A 24,327-nucleotide genomic window follows, 5' to 3' on the forward strand; every position below is an offset into this window, starting at 1 on the left:
ACTTCCTTATGTGTAGGTGCACCTCTGTTACGAACAGCCTCCAGCAGCATTGGCATGACAATGTTTATATTGCTGGCATGCCACCAACTTCAGAGCTGACAATAGCTGCAGTCTGCCAACATTCATAATAGATTAAATGCATTTTAGCGTCTAAAATATTTTAATCTCTTGCATGGATGGGGGACAAAGTTATTTCAGCACGCTGCTCCCAGTGCTGGTTTTCATTTTTGGAAGTACCTGGGTCTTTGGACACTATTGCAATATGGACTGGATAGTGAACTGCAGCAAACCTCATTTAATCTTATTGTTTTCAGTAAGTTAAACCTTGGCAGGAGTATTGGACTGGAGGGTTGTAAATGAAGAAAATGCAATCTGCAGAACTAGCAATATAAGAAATAATGTACAAAACTGAATTAATCTTATGGCCATTATAAATCTTGTTGGGGCGATCACACTAGTTGTTACAAGCACACATGTAGTATAAGCACTGCAGATCCATTTATTTCCAATAACAAATGGTATTGTGAGCCAGCTGCAAGTTTTTGATGATGTACCTTCGAACCCACACCCGCTGTTTAATTCCACCACCATTCTTGGCCAATGCTCAACACCTCTACTTTGGGCCATCTGGAAGAAAATATTCAATTTGCACCGTACCATCCTTTTTACATGTTGTTTAACATAGAAACATAGAAAAAAAGGAGCAGGAGTCGGCCATTCGGCCCTTCGAGCTTGCTCCACCTTTCAATACGATCATGGCTGATCATCCGAACTCAGTAACCTGGTCCCGCTTTCTCCCTGTATCCCTTGATCCATTAGCCCTAAGAACTGTGTGGAGTTTGCAATTCTCCCTGTGTCTGCGTGGGTTTCCTCCGGGTGCTCCGGCTTCCTCCCACATGCCAAAGACTTGCAGGTTGATAGGTAATTTGGCCATTATAAATTGCCCCTAGTATAGGTAGGTGGTAGGGAAATATAGGGACAGGTGGCGATGTGGTAGGAATATGGAATTAGCGTAGGATTAGTATAAATGGGTGGTTGATGGTCGGCACAGACTCGGTGGGCCGAAGGGCCTGTTTCAGTGCTGTATCTCTAAACTAAACTAAAAGTAAACTATATCTAACTCTTTCTTGAATATATTTAATGATTTGGCCTCAACTGCTTTCTGTGGTAGAGAATTCCACAGGTTCACCACTCTCTGGGTGAAGAAATCTCTCCTCATCTCAGTCCTAAATGGCTTACCCCTTATCCTTAGACTGTGACCGCTGGTCCTGGACTCCCCCGCCATCGGGAACATCCTTCCTGCATCTAGTCTGTCCAGTCCTTTTTAGAATTTTGCAGGTTTCTATGAGATCCCCTGTCATTCTTCTAAACAAGCCTAATTGACCTAATCTCTCTTCATACATGAGTCCTGCCATCCCAGGAATCAGTCTGGTGAACCTTTGCTGCACTCCCTCTATAGCAAGAACATCCTTCCTCAGATAAGGATATCCTGTTACACAAAGTGAGAAAGAAAAAATTGCATTTACATCGTCTCGCAATCTCAGAATGCCCCAAAGGTTTTTACAGCCAACAAATTCCTTGTGAAGTGTAGTCACGTTTGTAATGTCGGAAACGAGCTAGTGCACAGCAACGTCTAATAATCAACAACAAGATAAATAGCAAGATAATCTGTTTTGGTGATGCTGGTTGAAAGATGAATGTTGGCTAAGTAACTCCATGGGGTCTTTTGCGTGTTACCTGCAAGGGCAGATGGAGCCTCAATCTAACATCTCATCTGAAAGAGCACCTTCAGATTGTGACGTGTCAGTCTAGATTTTGTGCTTACATCTCTGGAGTGAGCCAAGAGTGCTACCGCTGGGCCACAGCTAAGATGCTTAAGGAATTCTAAACATCTTTTTTGTCACATGGCTTTGTTACATGGGATCATTACCACTGAGCCATAGCTGACATCTTAAAAATATATATATAACTACATAATACAACTGGACACCCAACTTCTTAATTTTGAAACACAGGAACAAATGTATAAATGCAAAATGGAAAGATCATCTACTGTCTGAAAGTTTTTGTAGCATTTTGCATATAGCAGCATACACCCTGCCAAATTGTATCAGGTACTGAAGAATTGAACATAGGGAGGTTCTGAGTTTAATGCAGCTTTATTCCCGAGAAGGGGTAAAAAAAATATTCACACCAAGTTGAAGGCTACAGTTTTCATTTCCCTCTCTGCTCCCCCAATCCTCCACCCACCTCAACTTGCCAAATAGATTACTGCATGCATTAGTGTGCAAAGGACGCAATTTAAAAACTGTAAAATAGTATTAGATTTTCACCTGAGACTCATCACTCTTGTTGCTAATTGCGGTGTTAATATTGACATTTGACCTGTTCTGAGGACTGAGGGCACATTAAGGATCTAAAAGATCATCTTGATTTAATTGTTATTAGTTGTATTATGTTACAAATGTAAACTGTATATCACTGTTACATTTTAACATGGTGACTTCTTTTTAACCTTTTGTTACAAAACTACCTCAGGCGAGTTGAACATAGACAGAAACCATTATTGGAATATAGTTAGGATCAGACACATTGCTAGGGTGGTGTAGAAGGAGCTTTATCCCACACTAAACTCATGATGTATCTATCATTGATTGAAAAAGTCAGAAATATTTCATTCTTGAAAAGCAGCAAATTCACCTAAACAAATCATGTGTGGGGACATACGTGTTGCAGTTCTATCACTTGGCCCCTGTACCATTGGTCTCAGATCAGGAGATGGATGTTTCTGTGTCTGCTTTACTGCTTCATTTCCCTCCTACTTATTTTGGCTCCAAATTTCTAGCTAATTTTGTACTTTTAAAATAGATATGCATGTAAAGCTTTCATATTACTAGAAGGTGACAATTTATTTTAGCGATTCTGCTGCTAATAAATCCTATGTGAGAGACAGTGGGTCATTTATAAAACTGTATTTTGTAGAAAAGGTCAGTTCCGCTCTATGTCTTAGAATACGCACTGTAAAGGAAATCTCTGGCATCCTGTTTTTATTACCTCGAGCATGGATCAGGGAAGAAATTAAGGTTCAATGAGAGCATCACAGCAGCCGCAATTCATTACTCTCTCAGATAGCAGAGCCGTCATGCTCCATTTGTATGTATTAAATCTGTGACTGATGGATTACCTCATATATTGGTAAACTCCATTCTGCAGACGATGGAAATGCACTTTGATTATTTTAGACCGTCTCAAACTGAGTGACCTGACTTACGAAGGCCTTGTGGTGCAGTACATAGCTTTCTAATGACCTTGGCAGTTACTGAAAATATAAATCTATATCTTAATCAGACGTTTCTTGTTTTTGTTGCAATTGGTATCCCTATGTGCACATGAATGCAAACATTTCAAGTATAGACAGTTCTACTATTTCTTTAATTTCTTGGTATTGGGTGGTGTACATGTTGACACATACCTATGATGCCTAAAATTTCAACTACATGGAGTAGACTTTAACTTAGCCGGCCAGGGCAAATGGAGATGTAGCAGTTTGAAAATGGCTCAACTCTCCATTTACACCCGTGATCTGGAGGCTGCGAACATCAAAGGGACCTTCCGCTGGGCAACTGAAGCACCCACCTGTTGTGGGCACTAGGCCCTTTTCACATGCAAATTGGAGTTCAAGGCCGCACCTTCCTGCTGGCTAGGTTGTTCCTCAGGCTGTCTGATATTGTGTTCCCCCTGGAGCCAGTGAGCTACAGCAGGCCACCCATTTGGCAGCCAGAGGACAAGGCTGCTGGCACACTGTGTCAGTCAGTAGCCCAATGGTTAAAATCTACCCTCACATATTTTGAAGATCTCACTTCTGGTATCACACTTGCATATTTTCACAAATATGAAAGAAAAAGCCAAGCAGTTCCTGCTGGTTTCTCTCACCTTGGGGAGAAGTGAGGGATTTACAACTAGCTGCCAAACTACAGAAAAACAATTATCCTCTAAATGACCCCAGACTGTTCTTAGTCTGTAATTGAGCTCAAGATGTTCCTTTTTACAGCAGTTAGACTTTATGGTCTTAAAGGGATAGGCTCAGTTATGCAGCAAAACAACACATTCTTGCATAATACAATGTTCCAATCCTTATAAAGCAGTGCATCCTCTAACATATGGTGGGCAATTCCTGTGGTAGCTCTTGTACTGATTGTAACTATTCCTTCTCATTCCGTTTGCTTCACTTTTCTGCTATTTTCTTATCCCAGCCTCTTTTTGAAAATATCCCTCTCCTTTCTTTATTTCCCTATCCTTATTCTTTTGACAGTTTCATAACATACTGTAATGGGCTCAACCTTTTCTGTTGAGTTCATCTTGGGAGTTTCAAGGCTACACTATCTTGCAAGTAACTATAACCTAGTGACAGTGCCTCTAATTTAGAGCCAGAATGAATTTCAAATTAATTTGCTACTTACAGCTTTAGCTTGTACAGGGCTGAAGGTGATAATTCCACTAATTGTTGGGTCTTCATTCAAGTGGCATTGCAGTAGATAGTTGCTGCTTGGACACTCCTCTTTGGCAGGGGCTCCATTTTTTTTTTTGCAGTGAAGGTGTGTGCCTTAACTTCCTGTATTGTAGTAACTTGCCCTGAAAAATGGCCATCGACAGATGTGTGAGCACTTGGGTCAGGGGAGGGAGGAAAACACAGCCAATGTAAAATAACACCCTCGTAAGGCAAGAAGACAAGGTAATAGACCTTGTGATTTCATAAGATGGAATGCAGCAAAAAGAAAATTATGAAACAAATTATTCTATTGTGAATTTTTTTTACTTACCATCTCCTGAAATGAATTGTATTTAAATTGTGGGAAAAAATCTTGAGTTGGATAAATTCCTGCATAGTTTTCTTTATAGATGGCATTGACTTAAGTAAATTTTGGGGATTGTGCCCATCTGTATATTGGCATTCCCAACAAAAGATTTAGCATATGTACTAGCTAATTGACACTAGTCACCAGCAAACTGTTTGTTCTTTTTCTCTCTTTATGTGCAGTGCAGTAATTACAATTGTTTAATCTTGCAATGATTCATTGTCCTAATTCAATGACATTGGCTGTGCTGACCATTAACGTCTGCATTATTGACCCAAAATGAATTAAACCACCCTGAAGTTCATAGTAAACACTGTGGCCTGGATTTTGCAGTGAGCAGCAAAGCAAAGGCGCTTGCCATTGACTATGAAGAAAGTTGCCCACAAAAATCATTAGATCTGTCTGATCTCCAGTGATCTCTGACGTGTGGTCTTCCCGTTTTCCGACAGCAGTTTAAATCAAGCACCGAGTCAAGAGGATGTTTTGGCGTGCAGCAGCAAGCAGGTTAGGAGCCAATCACATTCAAGTATTCACACAGGAAGTTAAAAACACTTAATATCTAACTTTTTAGCTTAAATTTGAAGACAATGAAATAAATTATTACGGTTGGATTAACAGAAGCTGAAATAAAGATTTTTGGGTTTTTTTACATGTGTGGATTTTTTTTATCATTATGGAGAAATTTGACTTTCCACAAGTAGAAATTCGGCTTTTCAGGGCCAGTGAGCTGTTTAGCAGTAATTATGAAGTGAGTAGTCCCTTCGTCAGATACAGGAGAAATGCTGTGAACAACACATGCCCCTCTACATTGCTTTCATTGATCTCACCAAAGCCTTTGACCTCGTCAGCAGACGTGGTCTCTTCAGACTACTAGAAAAGATCGGATGTCCACCAAAGCTACTAAGTATCATCACCTCATTCCATGACAATATGAAAGGCACAATTCAACATGGTGGCTCCTCATCAGAGCCCTTTCCTATCCTGAGTGGTGTGAAACAGGGCTGTGTTCTCGCACCCACACTTTTTGGGATTTTCTTCTCCCTGCTGCTTTCACATGCGTTCAAATCCTCTGAAGAAGGAATTTTCCTCCACACAAGATCAGGGGGCAGGTTGTTCAACCTTGCCCATCTAAGAGCGAAGTCCAAAGTACGGAAAGTCCTCATCAGAGAACTCCTCTTTGCTGACGATGCTGCTTTAACATCTCACACTGAAGAATGCCTGCAGAGTCTCATCGACAGGTTTGCGTCTGCCTGCAATGAATTTGGCCTAACCATCAGCCTCAAGAAAACGAACATCATGGGGCAGGATGTCAGAAATGCTCCATCCATCAATATTGGCGACCACGCTCTGGAAGTGGTTCAAGAGTTCACCTACCTAGGCTCAACTATCACCAGTAACCTGTCTCTAGATGCAGAAATCAACAAGCGCATGGGTAAGGCTTCCACTGCTATGTCCAGACTGGCCAAGAGAGTGTGGGAAAATGGCGCACTGACACGGAACACAAAAGTCCGAGTGTATCAGGCCTGTGTCCTCAGTACCTTGCTCTACGGCAGCGAGGCCTGGACAACGTATGCCAGCCAAGAGCGACGTCTCAATTCATTCCATCTTCGCTGCCTTCGGAGAATACTTGGCATCAGGTGGCAGGACTATATCTCCAACACAGAAGTCCTTGAAGCGGCCAACACCCCCAGCTTATACACACTACTGAGTCAGCGGCGCTTGAGATGGCTTGGCCATGTGAGCCGCATGGAAGATGGCAGGATCCCCAAAGACACATTGTACAACGAGCTCGCCACTGGTATCAGACCCACCGGCCGTCCATGTCTCCGTTATAAAGACGTCTGCAAACGCGACATGAAATCGTGTGACATTGATCACAAGTCGTGGGAGTCAGTTGCCAGCATTCGCCAGAGCTGGCGGGCAGCCATAAAGACAGGGCTAAATTGTGGCGAGTCGAAGAGACTTAGTAGTTGGCAGGAAAAAAGACAGAGGCGCAAGGGGAGAGCCAACTGTGCAACAGCCCCAACAAACAAATTTCTCTGCAGCACCTGTGGAAGAGCCTGTCACTCCAGAATTTGCCTTTATAGCCACTCCAGGCGCTGCTTCACAAACCACTGACCACCTCCAGGCGCGTATCCATTGTCTCTCGAGATAAGGAGGCCCAAAAGAAAGAAAGAAAGAAGTGAGTACGCCATTGAAAACCCAATTAAACCTTATTCAACGAAGTGTAACTTTTTCAAGGGTTTTTACAGCGAGACTAACAGCATAAGAATAGAAGTTCTTATCAATTCATAAAATTTCCCATTGATTGCAATTTGTGGGGGGCTCAACAGTGCACTCTGTGGAGAAGTGTCAAATTATTATCAGCAACTTCTGGATTTCCATATTATTCTGCGTATGTGCAGACTCCAGGGGCAGAATTTTCCCTATGTGTGTCAGAACTGTGTTGTCAGACTCAAGTGGGGGACAGAAGCACATACTGTATGGGGAACAGTCACTTGGCTGTGATTTTCCCTGAATTGGCCAATCAATGGCCTGAGGGCACACTCACTGTCTAATTAAGGACAGCGGGTGGGCTCTAAAAGTTAGAGGGGACAATAGGAGGCCCTCCAACACTAAAGAAGCAGCAGGCTGCCTTTTCAGGTAAGTGACAGAGAGAGGGTGTCCCAAGATGGAGATGTCCTCTCTCCAACCTTTTCAAATTTAAAATAAAAAAGATCTTAGAAGCTGAAGCCGGACAGGCGGAGAGGGCCGCTAAGCCTGCCTGGTGTATTGGCCGCTGGTCTGCTACCAGGAGGCCACCTCCAGGCAGCGACACTGTTCCTCAAAGCCTCGGGCGACATTCCGGTTGGCCTCCGACAATAGGCCTTAACTGGCCTTTAATAACCTGAATTGGCTATCTGCTGCTTGCAGGCTTATAGCCCTGCTACACTACCCACCATTCCATCTTCAGGAAAATGGCCCGGGGGCAGGATGGAGCGAACACAATGGCATGCTGGCCGGTGGTGCAAACTTACCTGCCCAACAGCCTCCATGTCCGTCTCCATTATGGCCTAAAAATTCAGCCCCAGATGTTGCTGTCAGTTTCGGTGTCATTACCACAGCAAAATCCAGGCCTATGTGATTCACTTCATTATTTGGGTGACTGTTGTAAATTGTAACTAAGTCGAGCACATTGTGTGTCACTGAGATCACACATCGGCGGGGCTGGCGATTTCTTTTCCATGAAGAACATTAGTGAACCAGCTGAGTTTTTACAGCAATTCAGCAGCTTTCATGGTAATTTCTTTGTTGCTAACCCACAAATTGCCAGTTGCAGGAACATGAAGTTACAGTGTGCCAAGTTTACATATGCAGTTTCCCTTTATAAATCTGAACATGGGATTTATAATAATGGAAATATAATAATAAGGGCCAAAAGTGTGACTTTAAAATGGTGATCAAGCTACACTTGCAACACCTATTGCAATTATCCCCTGACCTCTATCCTCACTTCATTTGAGGGCTGCACTTGGTCTTGACTTATTCTGTGAATTTCCACAGGACATTGTCTAATGTCCAGAAAACGTGAACAAGGCCATGGGCTCCTCCAACCTTTGATCGATGTATTGGGTTCCATTGAATTCTAATTGTTTTGAATACACTGACGCATAATGGCCCAGTTTTTGCAGTACTAATAATGTCTGCATTCGCTGTTCTTACTGGATAAAACTTACAGCAACTTCTGGCATCTACACATACACAGTTAAACACAGAAATCCAGAAGTTGCTGTCAGTGATACCGTCCTCACCCACAGGCTGTAAGGTTGTAGTCATGGCTCATGTAATCTGCACAGAAATCACCTGTAATCGTATGAACTTAAGGTAATGGCCCACTAGTCTTGCATTAAAGACAGATTAAAAAGTTTGGACTGAGTTTTATTAGATATACTGGGTGATAATTACTGCTGAACAACTTCTATGGCCTTGCAAAATTAATTTTACAAGAGTGGAGTCTCAGTCCTGCAAAAGAAAATTTAATATTGCCCACTTTAAAGAAAAATATTTTTTTTCTGCTTTTCTTTATCTTCTTTAATCCCATCTGTCTGTTCCAATGATTTAAATATAACTTTATTTCCTGTTTCTTTACTTCCTGGTTTGCTGGATTCTACAAAGATCGATGGGACCCCGACGTCAGGCTCAATTCTGGGGCAGGAACCTGGAAGTGGCTGTGGCAGGATGTCGTTCGCAATCTTCTTGGAGGCAGCAAATTAAGAAGCCATCTCTGGAAGCCCTGTCCAACTAATGATGGCGGGTAGACCAGTGAAGTGGGAGGCCCAATCAGAGAGGGCCCACTATGATGTCTGGCCGGCAGCCCCATCTGGAAAGGTGGGCACTGCTGAGGCAAGCAGGAGACAGTGAGGGCACCTCAAAATGGAAGTGTTCTCTGCAGAATTGTAAACAGTTAAAAATCCTCATGGCCACAGCCCTCCACAGGGTGGCCTGCAGCCTCAGATATGGCCAAAGCATCCCAGTGGCTCCGTGGCTGGGGTGATGGGGAGGAGGTGTCAATGGCCCCGTGGCCTTCCGCCAGAGGTCTGCCTCCAGTTCATTTCCGGGCTCTGACCTCAGCAGGGGCCCGGCTGCCATCGGGAAGAACCCAGCATGTGCAACATCTCTCCCCCAATTGGTCCATTAATGGGCCTAATTGGTTACCCGTGCTGCCGGGCAGGTAGCCTCTGCTGCACTCACCCCGCCTGTGGCGAGATTGCTTCGAGGTGGGAATACATCGAGCAGCTGACCCTTTGAGCTATTTTCCAACTTTGCTCCTGCTGCCGTGGAGACAGGACCAAGAAATTTCAGCCCTTGGTCTCTGTGAGAATTCTTTAACCTGGAAGAGTGTGCTGGACTGTTTCACATTTCCCACAAAGCTGTACTGTTACATCCTCAAAGGAAGTATGAATTGAAAGAATTTGAAGAGGTACAATAAAGGTCTTTGAACACTGTCTCTAATAGTAATGTTGAAAGTATATACCACTAGGCTATATGTTCTCTAACTGTGTGCAGGACATTTAACCTTGTTCAGCAGTGACAGCACATCATGAATAATCAATAGTTATAAATCCATGGTTTCTGGCTGGCCACAGTAAAGTTGGTATTCTGGAAGTATTAAATCAAATGAGGCACCCGAACCTATCTGAAGTCTTGAGTCACAAATGGGTTAGAGATGTTCTATAAATCAATGGATGTACAATATTCTATGTTCCATACCTGCACATATGTCATATGCACCACAGTTGGCTTAAAATGTATCAATTACAAATTCTAATTTTGTTTAGAAACATAGAAAAATCGGAGCAGGCCATTCGGCCCTTCGAGCCGGCTCCGCCATTCAATATGTTCATGGCTGATCATCCAAACTCAGTAACCTGTTCCCGCTTTCTCCCTGTATCCCTTGATTCCTTTAGCCCTAAGAACTATATCTAACTCTTTCTTGAATATATTTAATGATTTGGCTTCAACTGCTTTCCGTGGTAGAGAATTCCACAGGTTCACCACTCTCTGGGTGAAGAAATCTCTCCTCATCTCAATCCTAAATGGCTTACCCCTTATCCTTAGACTGTGACCCCTGGTTCTGGACTTCTCCGCCATCGGGAACATTCTCCCTGTATCTAGCCTGTCCAGTCCTGTTAGAACTTTGTAGGTTTCTATGAGTTCCCCTCTCATTCTTCTAAACTCTAGCGAATACAAGCCTTATCGACCCAATCTCTTTTCATATGTCAGTCCTGCCATCCCAGGAATCAGTCTAATGAACCTGCATTGCACTCCGTCCATAGCAAGAACATCCTTCCTCAGATAAGGGGACCAAAACTGCACACAATGCTTGAGTGTGGTCTCATCAAGGCCTTGTATAATTGCAGCAAGACATCCCTGCTCCTGTACTCGAATCCTCTCACTATGAAGGCCAACATACCATTTACCTTCTTAACTGCCTGCTGCACCTGCAAGCTTACTTTCTGAAACTGGTGCACAAGGACACCCAGGTCTCGCTGCACCTCCCCCTTTCCCAATCTATCAGCGTTCAGATAATAATCAGCCTTCCTGTTTAGCAATGAGTCTTACCAGCAATAATTTCGATTGAGCCATATGCCTCCTTCAGGGCACCACATCCATTTAGCTAATCATTACATTAGTTTAATTATCCTAGTGTATGTTGTTGCGCATTGTACAAAGATCTTGAAATAAGTTGTAAATTACTGACCTCTGCAGCTATTCTACTGGAGAAGCACTTTCTGCACGATAGCAATAATTCCTATAGTTTCAGAATTATGAATAACAAATGTCCTATCGGAGTTCAGTTTTGAAGCTTAAATAGGTGTTACAACTTACTAGTCACCTCTTGAGTGCTCCTGAATGATGCGCCAACTGTATTGGCAAGTAACTGTGAAATATATATGCTTATGAGCTAGAAGTGCTGAAATGTGGCCATTTAAGTTACTAAGGTGACCCTGTGTGTATCATCCTTACCCCAATTGCCACCTTGACATTTCTTTGTAAGAACAGCTATGATCTGGGGCAATATTTTACTATTCCACAAGGCAGTCCATGTATTATGTATGAAATTTGTGTGTTAAAACAGCTGAACAAATTTTATTAGTCCTGAGTGTTTTTTCTACCCCTAGATCGATGAGACTTCGAGACAGCCTTGCAGGTATAGAATTGAAATTTACTGTGGCTATAGAAAAATGAAATGTTTATGCCCCTGAACTTAATATTTAAGGTTATGAAGGTTTTATATCCAATTCTAATAAATATCAATACTTTACAGGACAGGAAGACCAGAGGAAGATGGCTTTTATTTATTACTCTCGAGTTAGCAGGGTCTCTCCTGCCTCTTAATCTTTTAAATGGATAAGGTTCCAATGATGCACACAAGAGATGTCATTAAAATGGCTTCTAGAAATCTGTTCAGTATAGGGGAGCCAATTATACTAAATTACTATCTCATGTTTTATCTAATTTTGCAGTGGTTGGCAATCTCAGCAGTTGCAAACAAAGGTTGTGTTCAATTTCCTGCTCTGATGTCCAAGGAACCTTTATTGAACAGAGTGTGTGCAGCTAGGCACTTGTGCACTGGTACTTGGAGGTCAATTTTATCATTCCCCACCTGTCAGAAACCAGGTGAGGACAGGGAGGCAATTAAAATGGAGTAAGGGACTTACCACTCCTTTCCCGCCTTGATCTGGCAGAAGACAATTTTGAATGTATTTAATTGTGCCAGAATTGTTTTCATTCTTTTCCCAATGTACAAAATGAAGCTGTCTGATATGCAGCACTGTTATCAGAAGAATACTCTCATTCTAGGTGAAAACTGTAGCTCATATCTTGTTTTAGAGAGACATTATGATTCACAATGATAATTATTTCATTTTCTTCATTGCAAATAACAATAAATAGATGTTGCAAAGGCAAGCATTTTGATTGCTGCTTAGTTCCCATTATGGGGTTGTCGGTGAGGATTCGGGTTCTCTAGATCATTTAAATCCTAGTCCTTCATGCAGTCGCTGTTTGGAAAGATAAATTACCCTGACTTCCAGCTTAAAAACTGCATATGCTAAAGATACCTAATGACAACACTGCATCGCCATCATGATGTCTTCAGCCATCATTGTAACACATCTTTTCCTTTTTATTTGTCATCTCACACTTTCAGGGTTCAGCTCTTCAAAAAGGATATCTGAAACAATATTTCTTTGGGGAGGGAATTGAAACCGATTGGCATGGCTAAGGGAACTAACCCACTGTTCAAAGTACTAGATATATTTGCTTTAACTCGTATTGACGGTACTCACCCTGTGGAAGTCTGTTAAAGATTATTTAGCTATTAGCTGTTTACTTTTTTTAATAGTTTACTTTGATCTGGTTATCTGAGTTTTGCTTGCAGCATTTAACTAATATATCCTTCTAGTACTGTCCCATTTCTGTTAAATGTTGTAGTTTCCCATCAAGAAGTGAGGTTTTCAGTGACTAAAACAGGCGCACAACACAGACTAATTGTATTAAAAGCAAAATACTTTAGGGACACACTGTGATGCTGCAAATTTAATCTTACTCCCAACTGTGACCTCCTGACCTGCATGCAATATATTAGCAAACTGGGTTGCTGACAGGGAATTAATTGGATATTTAGAAGATTGTTTAAATTGAACCGGAGGTTATTTTATTTCTTCCAGTAGACAGTTGAATGGAAGCCACGCCTGTGTTTACATGGCTTTATTTCCAGGAGTGAAGCTGATCAGACATTGTCTAATTAGAAATTAAGAAACAGCATAACCAGAATGTCCAGTCATTCTTCTAACAGTTACATGTGGTTTGAATTGGTTTAAATGGTGTAAAAAAAAATCACACTTAGTGAGCTCTAACAGGAGTAGAATTTTGAGAGTCCATTCTTGACCAAACCACCTATTTTTTGCACTGATGTGAGGAATTGAAGTCAAACGTTTGCTTCTTCCAGTGGCTTGCTGTGAATATGTGCCACCCAGAAGAGTATGGCGCCACAGAGATCAGAAAGATACATGAGTCAATCGCAGCTCTGTACTGAGTTAGCTGATCTCAGCAGTAGTGATGGTGAGAGTGCTATAAGCTACTTTTACACCCTGGTGTGGGCAGAAGGAATCAGCTAATCATTGAAATTGCTCAGTGGAAAAGTACTCATGTGGTTGCTTGGTGGAAATGAGCTTGGCTGTTTACTTGCCACAATTGGATAGCCCGCTAATGCTTACTGTTGATGTTCCCACATGATGAACGGTGACATGAGTGTGGTACTTCAGCCTTTCCGGTTCTGCACCCAAACAAGATTCAGCACTAGAGGCAAGAAAGAGTAACGAGTCCCATAGTCTACAATGATTTGGTACTCGCTGTTGCTATCCTGCTGACACCATTGTAATGGACTGGGAGAAGTTCCTTTGTCAGCTTTATATAACTATAAAGATGAAGAGCAGCAGTGCTTGTCGTGGCGTGTCTGTTACACTTCTGCAAAAATGTTGGAATAAAATCATTAACCATGCAATCACAGCTACGAAGATAATCCTCAAATCAAAACCTAGTCTTGTTCCTTTAGGGAATGTGATTTCATTTAAACATAATGAATATTTCATGGTGTCTGTTTAGTAAAGGCTGGAATAAAGAGTAAACCAGCTGTTGATTTCCCTTGTGTAGAAATGTAACATCTGACCACAGTTCAGAGACCACACGGGTGCCATAAATACAGATCTACTGTGCACTTTTAAAACTAATGTAAACTGTGAAGTGTACAGAGTAAGTTAATAAATTGTGTGAGCTATGGCATGAGCTACAAGATCATTTGCATATGTGCAAGCATTTATTTTAAAATTTAAAACTGCATTGAAGAGTTTGTATTGAGCTCGGCATCCACAAGCTTTTGATAGAAAACTGCATATTTTGTAAAATGGTGCATTGACAAATGAAAATCACTTAGAGTCTCGAGATATTATCAAATATATATTGAAGGATCCCTCACTAAACTAGTCATTATTAACTACTCATCGTTGATTAATGGGAGCTTTTGCATGGATTGGCACAGTCTGGGTGCGTTGGCATGCTGTGCTATTGTAGTAGGTGGCGAGTTCTTTCTACTATTCCCCAGTGCGGCTGGTCTCCAAACTTACCCAGAAGGACTGACTTAGCCTTGTATTGCAGCGTATCACATTCCCTGAGAAACAGCCCAAATGTTTCGCTTGTAGTGACTTGATTTTGAGAAGCTGAGTTGAAAGGCCAGGGAAGGAGAGCTGCTCGTGCAACAATACGTAATGGAGATGAAGAGATATTAGGCTGCAGACTGCACATTTTAAGCCCATTGTTTTAATACAGTTGTCACTGTAAAGATGGTGGGATTGGGGAAAGATGCCCTGAGGTGACTGTTGAAAGCTAACATCTGACAGATTAATTGGAATGTTCTGAGGATCAATTGTCTGTGTTTGTTGTTAAGATGTCCAAGAGCTTCAGTCTTTTTTACAATGGTTTTTTGTTTTGTTTTGAGAATAATGTTTACTGTTTGATGAGCAAAATTGACAATTTGTTAAAGTAAATGAGTAAATCTAATAATCTTCTGCTGATGCAACTTTAATACTTTAAAGATCAAATTTACCGTGAGATATCCCTTTTCCTCCCTCCCTGTGTAAACAAGTGGCATTCACAGGCACAAAACTGAGCTTCAATTTCAGGGAAGAAAATGCTGCTCTATTTGGATTGACATGAATGCTCCATTGTGGGCAAATAGCAATTTTTGCGTATCCACAAATGAAGCTAAGATGAGTCGTATAGGTTTGTATTTTTAAAGCTTTGTTTATCATTCAGTGCAAACTTGCAAAATTACCTTTCATTTTTAAAAACACTTTTTGAAAGCAAAGGGTGGAAAAAATTGAAGAGATACACGACCAATCCGGAAATTACTTAATTTAGAATTACCCGCAATAAGTAATAGTGTACATAAAGGCAAAAGTTAAGGGAAAGACCGTTACATAAGTTCTATAAGTCAATCTTGCACTGCTAATCACTTTTTAGCCCTATGGAAGTGTTTCAGCATCTCAGGTAAATGTATACTTTGTTTGCAACATTACACATGCTGTGATTCTGATCCTCTAAGCAGTTATGAGGAGGTGCATGGTGGTAAAGCGCATTGACTCTCCCTCTGATTTTACAGGGCGCACGTTTTCCTTCTTTCCGCCTTCTCATACCCACCCCGATCCCATGTGCATGCACACAGAGCTCAACTCGAACCATGAACTTTTACAGCACAGAAGCTGGAAACCATTCAGATTATTAGGTTGTTCTGGTTATCTGAAGGAACTGAATGTTCACCCTATGAAGAATCACTAGTGTAAACCTGAATCCTATTGATACGGGGCACAGCTTGTTGACACACTGGGCTGGATTTTGTTCTCCCCAGGCATTGGGTTCCATGACGGGGGTGGGGGGGGAAGGGGGGGTTCCTGAAGGTGGCTCCTGGTGGCCGCGCGTCTCCATGGTGACCCCCCCCCCCCCACATCACTGGGCGACGGGACTACAATTTAAATACGCAAATCAACTTTCTGCGATCTTGAGGGTCCACTGTGATCTTTGGTGCGGTGGCTGGCACTCTCACCTTCAGATCCCTGTCCAGGGAAATGCAGCGTCACACTGGTGGGGAGGGGGAGGAGCTAAGTTTGTCAGTGGTGGGGGATGGGGTCAAATATATGTCGTGGGTGTAGGGAATGGTGGGAAGGGTTGACCCTTAAACTTTGTGCAGTTTTGGGGGAGGTGGTGAACAAAGAACAGTACAGCACAGGAACAGGCCATTTGGCCCTCCATGCCTGCGCCGATCTTGATGCCTGCCTAAACTAAAACCTTCTGCACTTCCGGGGACCGTATCCCTCTATTCCAATCCTATTCATGTATTTGTCAAGATGCCTCTTAAACGTTGCGATCGTACCTGCTTCCACCACCTCCCCCGGCAGCAAGTTCCAGGCACTCACCACCCTCTGTGTAAAGAACTTGCCTCGCACATCCCCTCTAAACTTTGCCCCTCGCACCTTAAACCTATGTCCCCTAGTAACTGACTCTTCCACCCTGGGAAAAAGCTTCTGACTATCCACTCTGTCCGTGCCGCTCATAACTTTGTAAACCTCTATCATGTCGCCTCTCCACCTCCGTCGTTCCAGTGAAAACAATCCGAGTTTATCCAACCTCTCCTCATAGCTAATGCCCTCCAGACCAGGCAACATCCTGGTAAACCTCTTCTGTACCGTCTCCAAAGCCTCCACGTCCTTCTGGTAGTCTGGTGACCAGAATTGCACGCAATATTCTAAGTGTGGCCTAACTAAATTTCTGTACAGCTGCAGCATGACTTGCCAATTTTTATACTCTATGCCCCGACTGATGAAGGCAAGCATGCCGTATGCCTTCTTGACTACCTTATCCACCTGCGTTGCCACTTTCAGTGACCTGTGGACCTGTACACCCAGATCTCTCTGCCTGTCGATACTCCTAAGGGTTCTGCCATTCACTGTATACTTCCCACCTGCATTAGACCTTCCAAAATGCATTACCTCACATTTGTCCGGATTAAACTCCATCTGCCATTTCTCCGCCCAAGTCTCCAACCGATCGATATCCTGCTGTATCCTCTGACAATCCTCATCACTATCCGTAACTCCACCAACTTTTGTCTCGTCCGCAAACTTACTAATCAGATCAGCTACATTTTCCTCCAAATCATTTATATATACTACAAACAGCAAAGGTCTCAGCACTGATCCCTGCGGAACACCACGAGTCACATCCCTCCATTCAGAAAAGCACCCTTCCTCTGCTACCCTCTGTCTTCTATGACCGAGCCAGTTCTGTATCAGAGGTAAAGATGAAAAGGTTAAGTGTTTTGTGGGGAGAGGGCAAATAGTTATTGTAATTGTTATTGGAGGGTGGGAAAGGGACGTTAGACATTTATTTATTTAATTTTAGGGGTAGGACTTTAAAAAATGTAAATTGGGCGGCAGGGCTGGCTGCCCTTTAAAAACGGCGCCAGCGCCTGCGCACTGGCAGCTGACGCCATTGCCAGGGACAGACAGCCGCCCCCTCCACAAGATTGGGGGTGCAGGCCGCCTGAAAATTAAATATTTAAATGAGCTACCGTGCTTGAGATTGCGGCGGCTCTTTAGTGTGCAGCCCAGCGGGGAGGCCACCATTTTTTGAGCTCACCGCCAAGATTGGCAGTGGGCTCTTAAAATCCAGCCCACTGAGTCATTGCCAATATAAATTGTATGTGAAAGGCAGGTATTTTAAACACTGCATTTTAGTAAGAGTTTTGTATACAGGATTTGCAACACCCATGTAGTCCCAGTGTACATTTTCTAATCTAATATCAACTTTAAAAATGGTTTCTATTTTTAACCTTTCCTGCATTTCCAGGCAATTTCCAGCGATGGTTTTATTTCTTTATAATTTATTTTTCAGGAGTGGTGGTGGGTTGGGGGGGAAGTGATGTGGATGTGGTGGTGCAGGCTGTCTTGTGCAATTTATTAATGGTTCAGTTGTATTGCTGCCTTTTAATTCATCAGCTCCACTACACCTCCCCCGCCTCACCTTCCCATAGGCTAAATCGTCACATAAATCAGCAAGGACTTAATCTGTGCCTAAGAAAATTGTTCCCACTTCAGGATATTCATTAACTATGAGCACTACACTCTTTGTCGATGGCTAACCTTGGGTACTCTCCACAATCTCTCTTGTTAATGTTGGCCTAGTGTAGTGTGTTGTAATAGATGTTAATAAGAGCCTTTCAATTTCAGATGTCAGAATGCTCTCTGTGTTGCTTTGGTATTGGTTGGCTTGCTTGCATGTTTGGTACATGAAATACGGTACATTTTAATTACTCTAGTGGGGCATTGTCATCGGGAATTTCTGGACTATAAACTCCATCTGGTGACCTAGAAACCCAAAAAAGGCAAGAATGCCAACTGTGCAACAGCCCCAACAAACAAATTTCTCTGCAGCACCTGTGGAAGAGCCTGTCACTCCAGAATTGGCCTTTATAGCCACTCCAGGCGCTGCTTCACAAACCACTGACCACCTCCAGGCGCGTATCCATTGTCTCTCGAGATAAGGAGGCCCAAAAGAAGTGGGGCATTGTCATCGGGAATTTCTGGACTATAAACTCCATCTGGTGACCTAGAAACCCAAAAAAGGCAAGAATGACCAACATTCAAATTAGTACAGAATCTGGAAGCCATTCCACATTTATCTTTCAATATGGAACGGTCTCTTTGTAAAGCTGAGTGTATTCTAACAAATACAGTTCTAAATGTTATAGAGGAGAGAAATATCAAATCAAACTTTTGTTCTATGTTTATGCTTTCAGGCTGCATGTGGAATCCAATGGCAATTTAACGTTTGTGTCCTGTCACCTAAATGTAAACATAGGTTGCAGTCAGCGCTCCTGATTTATGACATTGTTGAAGGAGAACTTGATTTAAAAGGGAACTGTATACAGAGGGCTTTGCCACCATGTACCTCCTAGCAACTGCTTAGAGGATTAGAATCACAGCATGTGTATTACTGCATACAATATTTGCTTCCTCAACTGTCTTTGGCTAACAATAGCTTTGAGGTCAACAGGGCTTGTTGTCTGATTGCTGGGTGTGAAGGGGCAATGGGCAGGACTTAATAATAGGGTATTCCACTGACAAATCATCACACTCTAGAGGTAGAGGACTTTGAGCAATGGCATATAGCGAAAATAGTTTAAGCTCCCATGAAGCTGAACAAATTTTAAACATTGCAATCTGTGCATGCGCAGAGCAATTTTTGTTTAAGAAAAATGTGTCAACCTTGGCTCTGCGGTAGCACACTCACCTCTGAGTCAAAAGGTTGTAGATTCAGACCTCATTCCTGAGACCTGAGCACATTAACTAGGCTGGCACTGCAGTGCAGTACTGCGGGGGTGTTGCACTGTCAGCTGCTGTCTTTCAGATGAGATGTTAAACTGAGGCTCTGTCTGTCCTGTCAAGCGGATGTAAAAGATTTCATGGCCCTGTTCGAGAAGAGCAGGGGAGGTCTCTCAGTGTCTTGCTCAATATTTAGCCCTCAACCAGCACCATTTTGATATATATGAAAAAAGATTTTTTTTAAATCTAATTTCTGTTTATGGGACCTTGCTGTGCGCATTGGCTGTCATATATCCTATGTCATAACAGTGACTGCACTTCAAAAGTACTTTGTTGTCTGGAAAACGCTTTGGGGCTTTCCTTCCTTATTTATCAATCAACAGTTGTGATTCATTTTCAATAATTAAGATTTGTCAGCTGGACAGATTCGAACCTGTACTGTCCAGTTCAAAATCTGCAGGTAGGTCTTGTCTTTCAGTGCTGTCCTCGTGGTGTTTTCTTCTGCAATACTCACTTGCTCATCTCTGCATTTTCACCTTTTTTCCAGATTGCTGGTTGGTGCTCCTCAGGCAGCAGGTCTCCCGGATCAATTGGCAAACCGCACTGGAGCCTTATTCTACTGCCCTGTGACAGTATCTCGCAATGACTGTGAACGTGCCGCATTTGAGAAACCAAGTAAGATTCCAAATGTACCGAGATTGCTACTTAGTTGTGAGGAAATCAAGACAATTAGTTTTATCAACCAGATGCGGAATGCAATGCTACAATAAGATCCCATTCAAAAAACAAAATAAAAAAATCCCGGCGTCGCTGTGGCAGTGAAAATGATAAGTGAGTTAAAAGATCCAAGGGAAGTACATACCCAGACTAATCTCTTTCCAATAATTTTATCATACATCCAACACCAGCCCAGCTACACCTAAGATTGTAAGAAAACCGTATAACAGAAGTACTGGACCAGCTTACAAGGGGCAAGTGTTGTTTGATTTCAGGCTATTCTTGATGGGACATCTTAAATGGATGGGCAGACACAACCTAAATTTTGCTTTGTGAAATGTTCTAAATAGCAATGATCTCATGGGGCCATTTATCGGAACATGGTTTCCTGTGTTGCAATGAGTACTGGATTCTGTTTTATGTTTTTGTCCCATATAAACATTTGCATTAATCTATTTAAAATAAAATGCTGTATATTTATGTTGGCTACTTGAGGGCTGAGGCTTGTTATTTGGGCACTTAACTGGCCACTCAAAGTGTATCTTGCTATGGTGTCCGAGCAATCTTTTTTGTTTCACTTCATGAACTATTCTCTTGTTTTCACCACATAATTGTTTCCACAGCTGATCGACAAACAGAAAGTAAGGAAGATCAGTGGCTCGGAGTCACGGTGGCAAGCCAAGGGCCTGGTGGGAAAGTGCTGGTAAGGCCAATTTAAATTGCTTTTTGTACAGGTTAGTCTGATTGGAGCATAAACATGCTGGCAGCTGAATGATGAGCTGTTGATATGTGCCACAATTTTTCCCTGCACTATGCCCCAGATTCTAGATTTACCACCACGGGGAGCTGCAGATCAAAGGTTGGACACCTCCTCGATGGAAAAAGAGGACCAACTGCATATAATGTGGGCACGACAAATTTCTGGGCCAAGTCTGTTATCCCCAACAATGGCAAATAACACAGGAAGACATGACTGGGAACACTGCTCCATTATAGACAATAGCAGCCTGTACATTTGTAATGGGAGCAGCCCGCATGTTTATGCAAGTTAAGGAGTGAGAAATAAAGTTGGTCAGATTTGACTGGTATAGGTTAATAGAATCAGTGGGATGGACTAGGCAGTGCAGTGGGTTGCCATTTTCACCTTTTTAGGAGCTGGTATATATCTATCCAAGAATCATGGGATGACGTCTCCGTGCAGTGTTGACTGCAAGAGTCCTAAGTTATTAAGGCAGTCTTTACCCGCTCTCAGTCTGTATGGATCCATGGTAAAATATGACCCATAAGCCAGCTTTGCTACTGAAAGTGGTAGTCAGTTTGATAAGGGTCATAGGATAGTTAGTGTTGGAAATGAAACAAATGTCTGCTGGGTCAGAGTACAAGGAGCTTTACTCTGCAGCTTGTTCATCCCTTTCCTGAGTGTATATGTGCATAAATCACTGAAGGAGCCAGGATAGGTTGAGAGAACAGTTAATAGAGCATACGACATCCTTGGCTTCATTATTAGGGGCATAGAGTGCAAAAGAAAGGCAGTTATGTTAAACTTGTATCGGACACTGGTTCGGCCTCAGTTGGAGTATTGTATCCAGTTCTGGGTGCCACACTTCAGGAAAGGTGTGAAGGCATAAGACAGAGTGCAGAAAGATTCATGAGAATGGTTCCAGGAATGAGGAACTTCAGATACATGGATAGATTGGAGAAGTTGGGACTGTTTTCCTTAGGGAAGAGAAGTTTCAGAGAGATGTATTAGAGGTGTTCAAAGTCATGAGGGGTCTGGACAGAGTAGATAGGGGAAAAACTGTTGCTGTTGGTGGAAGGATTGAGAACAAGAGTGTCCAGATTTAAGGTAATTGGCAAAAGAAGCAATGGTCACATGAGGAAAACCTTTTTACACAGCGAGTGGTTAGGATCTGGAATGCACTGCCTGAGAGTGTGGTGGAGGCAGGTTCAATTGAGGCATTCAAGAGGGAATTGGATTTTTATCTGAGAAGGAAGAATGTGCAGGGCTATGGGGAAATGGCAGGAGAGTGGCACGAGGTAAATTGTTGTTTCGGAGAGCGGCACAGACGCATAGGCCAAATGGTTTCCCTCTGTGCTGTAACACTTCTGTGATTCTGTGCTTGATGCTGGTACTGGATGCCCATAAACTGTTCATTCCCCAGCAAGGTTGTTCTTTACCTTGACCGGAACAGAAATTCACGCACCAAATAATTCTCCTGAGTATCGTGTGATCACCTGACTTGAGTTGACTGTTCGAAAATTTAGTCTTTAACAACTATGGAAGGTACAGTCATTCTCTGTTTACCCTCGTGGAGAGAGAGGATTGTTCAGTTAATTGACTACAGTTTCTAGGAATCACCACTGCTAGCTTCACGTGCACCTACAAAGGAGGCACTATTTTCTATTTTGGAAGTGGCTATTAGATGAGGTAAAGCTACACTGAGGCAAGAATTTCCTTCTGCAACTTGCAGGTGATTTGAGTCTGATTTCAATTTACAAATAGATTTATTGAACCAATCGTAATTATTGTTTTAGATTCATTTAGGTAAGTTGCTTACTTCAAAAGGAAACAGGAAAATTATGCTGCAAGAGGGGAGACTTTTCACTGGTAAGACATCTGTTCAAACATGGCCTATTTGTTTCCCCGGCAGGTTTGTGCGCACCGGTATGAGAAGAGACAACTGACCCTCCAGGATGAAAAGAGAATTTTGGTGGGTCGCTGTTTCGTCGTAAGTGACAACATCGCCATCAATCCAGATGATGACTGGGACACTTCTCCAGTGCAGTTCTGTGAAAACGTAGGGGGCGACCATCAGGGACTGCTTATGTGCCAGCAGGGCATGTCTGCAGGATTCACACACCCCAATCACTATGCATATTACGGGGCACCTGGCGGCTGGAACTGGCAAGGTCTGGCGTTTAAAAAAAAATCTCTTCAGCTTTCATTCATATTAAGCTTGAAGGTCATGGCTTTACTTTAATTCGGGTGCAGTGGTGGTGGCTGGTCGAGGTGTACAACAAGCCATTTCAGCCTGAGCAGCTTGTGGTCTCGGCGGGAATACAATGTCAGAGCGCTCTTGCTCCTCTTAGCACAACAAAGAAAGATTCTTTTCAAAAATGAAAGGAAAACCACTTATCTTTCTCAGACTTCTTCTGGCTCTGGCTCCTGTTCCCGCTTCGTTGGCTTGGGGAGGAACCACAATAGCTACCCCGTGCAGGCTTCTGGTTAAAATTGCAGTTGGGCCCAATGACATCAGTGAAACCCGGTCTGCATATTTAAAGAAGGACTCCCCTATGTCTTCTGGTGACTGCCCCTCTCGCCTGCTCAGAGGAGCTGATTAAGTTCAGAAGGTAACTGGTCCTCAGAGGGTCAGTCCCCTGGGCAATTTTAACTGCCCGCTTGTCCAGTTTCTGCTGGGCAGCTGGGAGCAAAATCGGCCCTTTGGTCATGGTTTTCAAATCCGTGTGGTCTTGATAATGGAGACAAACAGATATCGAGCTTCTCTTTTTGATTACGGCCTCAGGTATATTCTTTCCATTTATCCAGTTTCCCTTACTTTGGAAGAGGGTGAGGATAGAATTTTATCCAGTTTCCTTTTCCTTTCTCATTTCTATTCCTGTCAACAACCTGTGCATTCTTTGGTTGCTCAGATCTCTACTGGAGTATTTTCCCAAGGACCTGATCTAAGATCATTGTGGTCTGATACCCCTGTAGGGTTCAGGTTTTGTTAAATCTCTAGAAGGGTTTCTTATCTGTGCTGATATATGTAAAATACTGCAATTCCATATGATAACATTCATCTATCCATTTTATTTGTTATTTCACTAAAACTAACAGATTATCCAATTCTATATGGAGTCTGCTTGTAAGGGTGGAATTTTGTGCTCTTCCTTGTGGCAGGTTTAGAAGTGGGGAGATCATAAAATTGAGTGAGATGCTGGTGTGGGTGGGGGAGGTGGGGTGTGCCCCGCCACCATCCCGTCTCCATCCCACCTCCACCACAATTCGCTCCGGAGAGGGAAGGCCTGTGAAAACTGAGGGCCATTCCCCTTGCTGCCGGCCCCCTCCCCCACCCACTGCAACCCACGCCCTGACCTACCTTAAGCTTGGTTCCAGCACCACTCCTCGGTGTTTGGTCATTGCAGCTACAGCAGCAGCCGGGCCTCTGCGGTGGCACTACAGCTGCCAGTCTCTGATTAGCCGGCAGCTCTGCAAGGCTGGGGCTCCGGTGACGTAGTCATAAATCGTACAGAAGGCCCCCTGCTGCCCAGTTAAATGCCTGATTGGCACTAAATTCTTTGGGCCTTCCATGCAAGAGGTGACACGGGGATCT

The 24,327-nt window shown here is 42.9% G+C and overlaps 1 protein-coding gene across 2 annotated transcripts in view; it reads left to right on the forward strand.

Moving 5' to 3' along the window:
* itga3b (integrin, alpha 3b) overlaps positions 1-24,327 on the forward strand; it is a 171,520-nt gene that overhangs the window by 65,763 nt on the left and 81,430 nt on the right. For both annotated transcript variants that reach the window (XM_068013302.1, XM_068013304.1), the window contains exons 2-4: positions 19,824-19,951; positions 20,617-20,696; positions 22,645-22,903. In XM_068013302.1, coding sequence (XP_067869403.1) covers positions 19,824-19,951; positions 20,617-20,696; positions 22,645-22,903 — 467 coding nt within the window. The remainder of the gene's footprint in view (positions 1-19,823; positions 19,952-20,616; positions 20,697-22,644; positions 22,904-24,327) is intronic.

The sequence above is a fragment of the Heterodontus francisci genome, chromosome 33 (assembly GCF_036365525.1).
Source record: "Heterodontus francisci isolate sHetFra1 chromosome 33, sHetFra1.hap1, whole genome shotgun sequence".
Taxonomy (NCBI): domain Eukaryota; kingdom Metazoa; phylum Chordata; class Chondrichthyes; order Heterodontiformes; family Heterodontidae; genus Heterodontus; species Heterodontus francisci.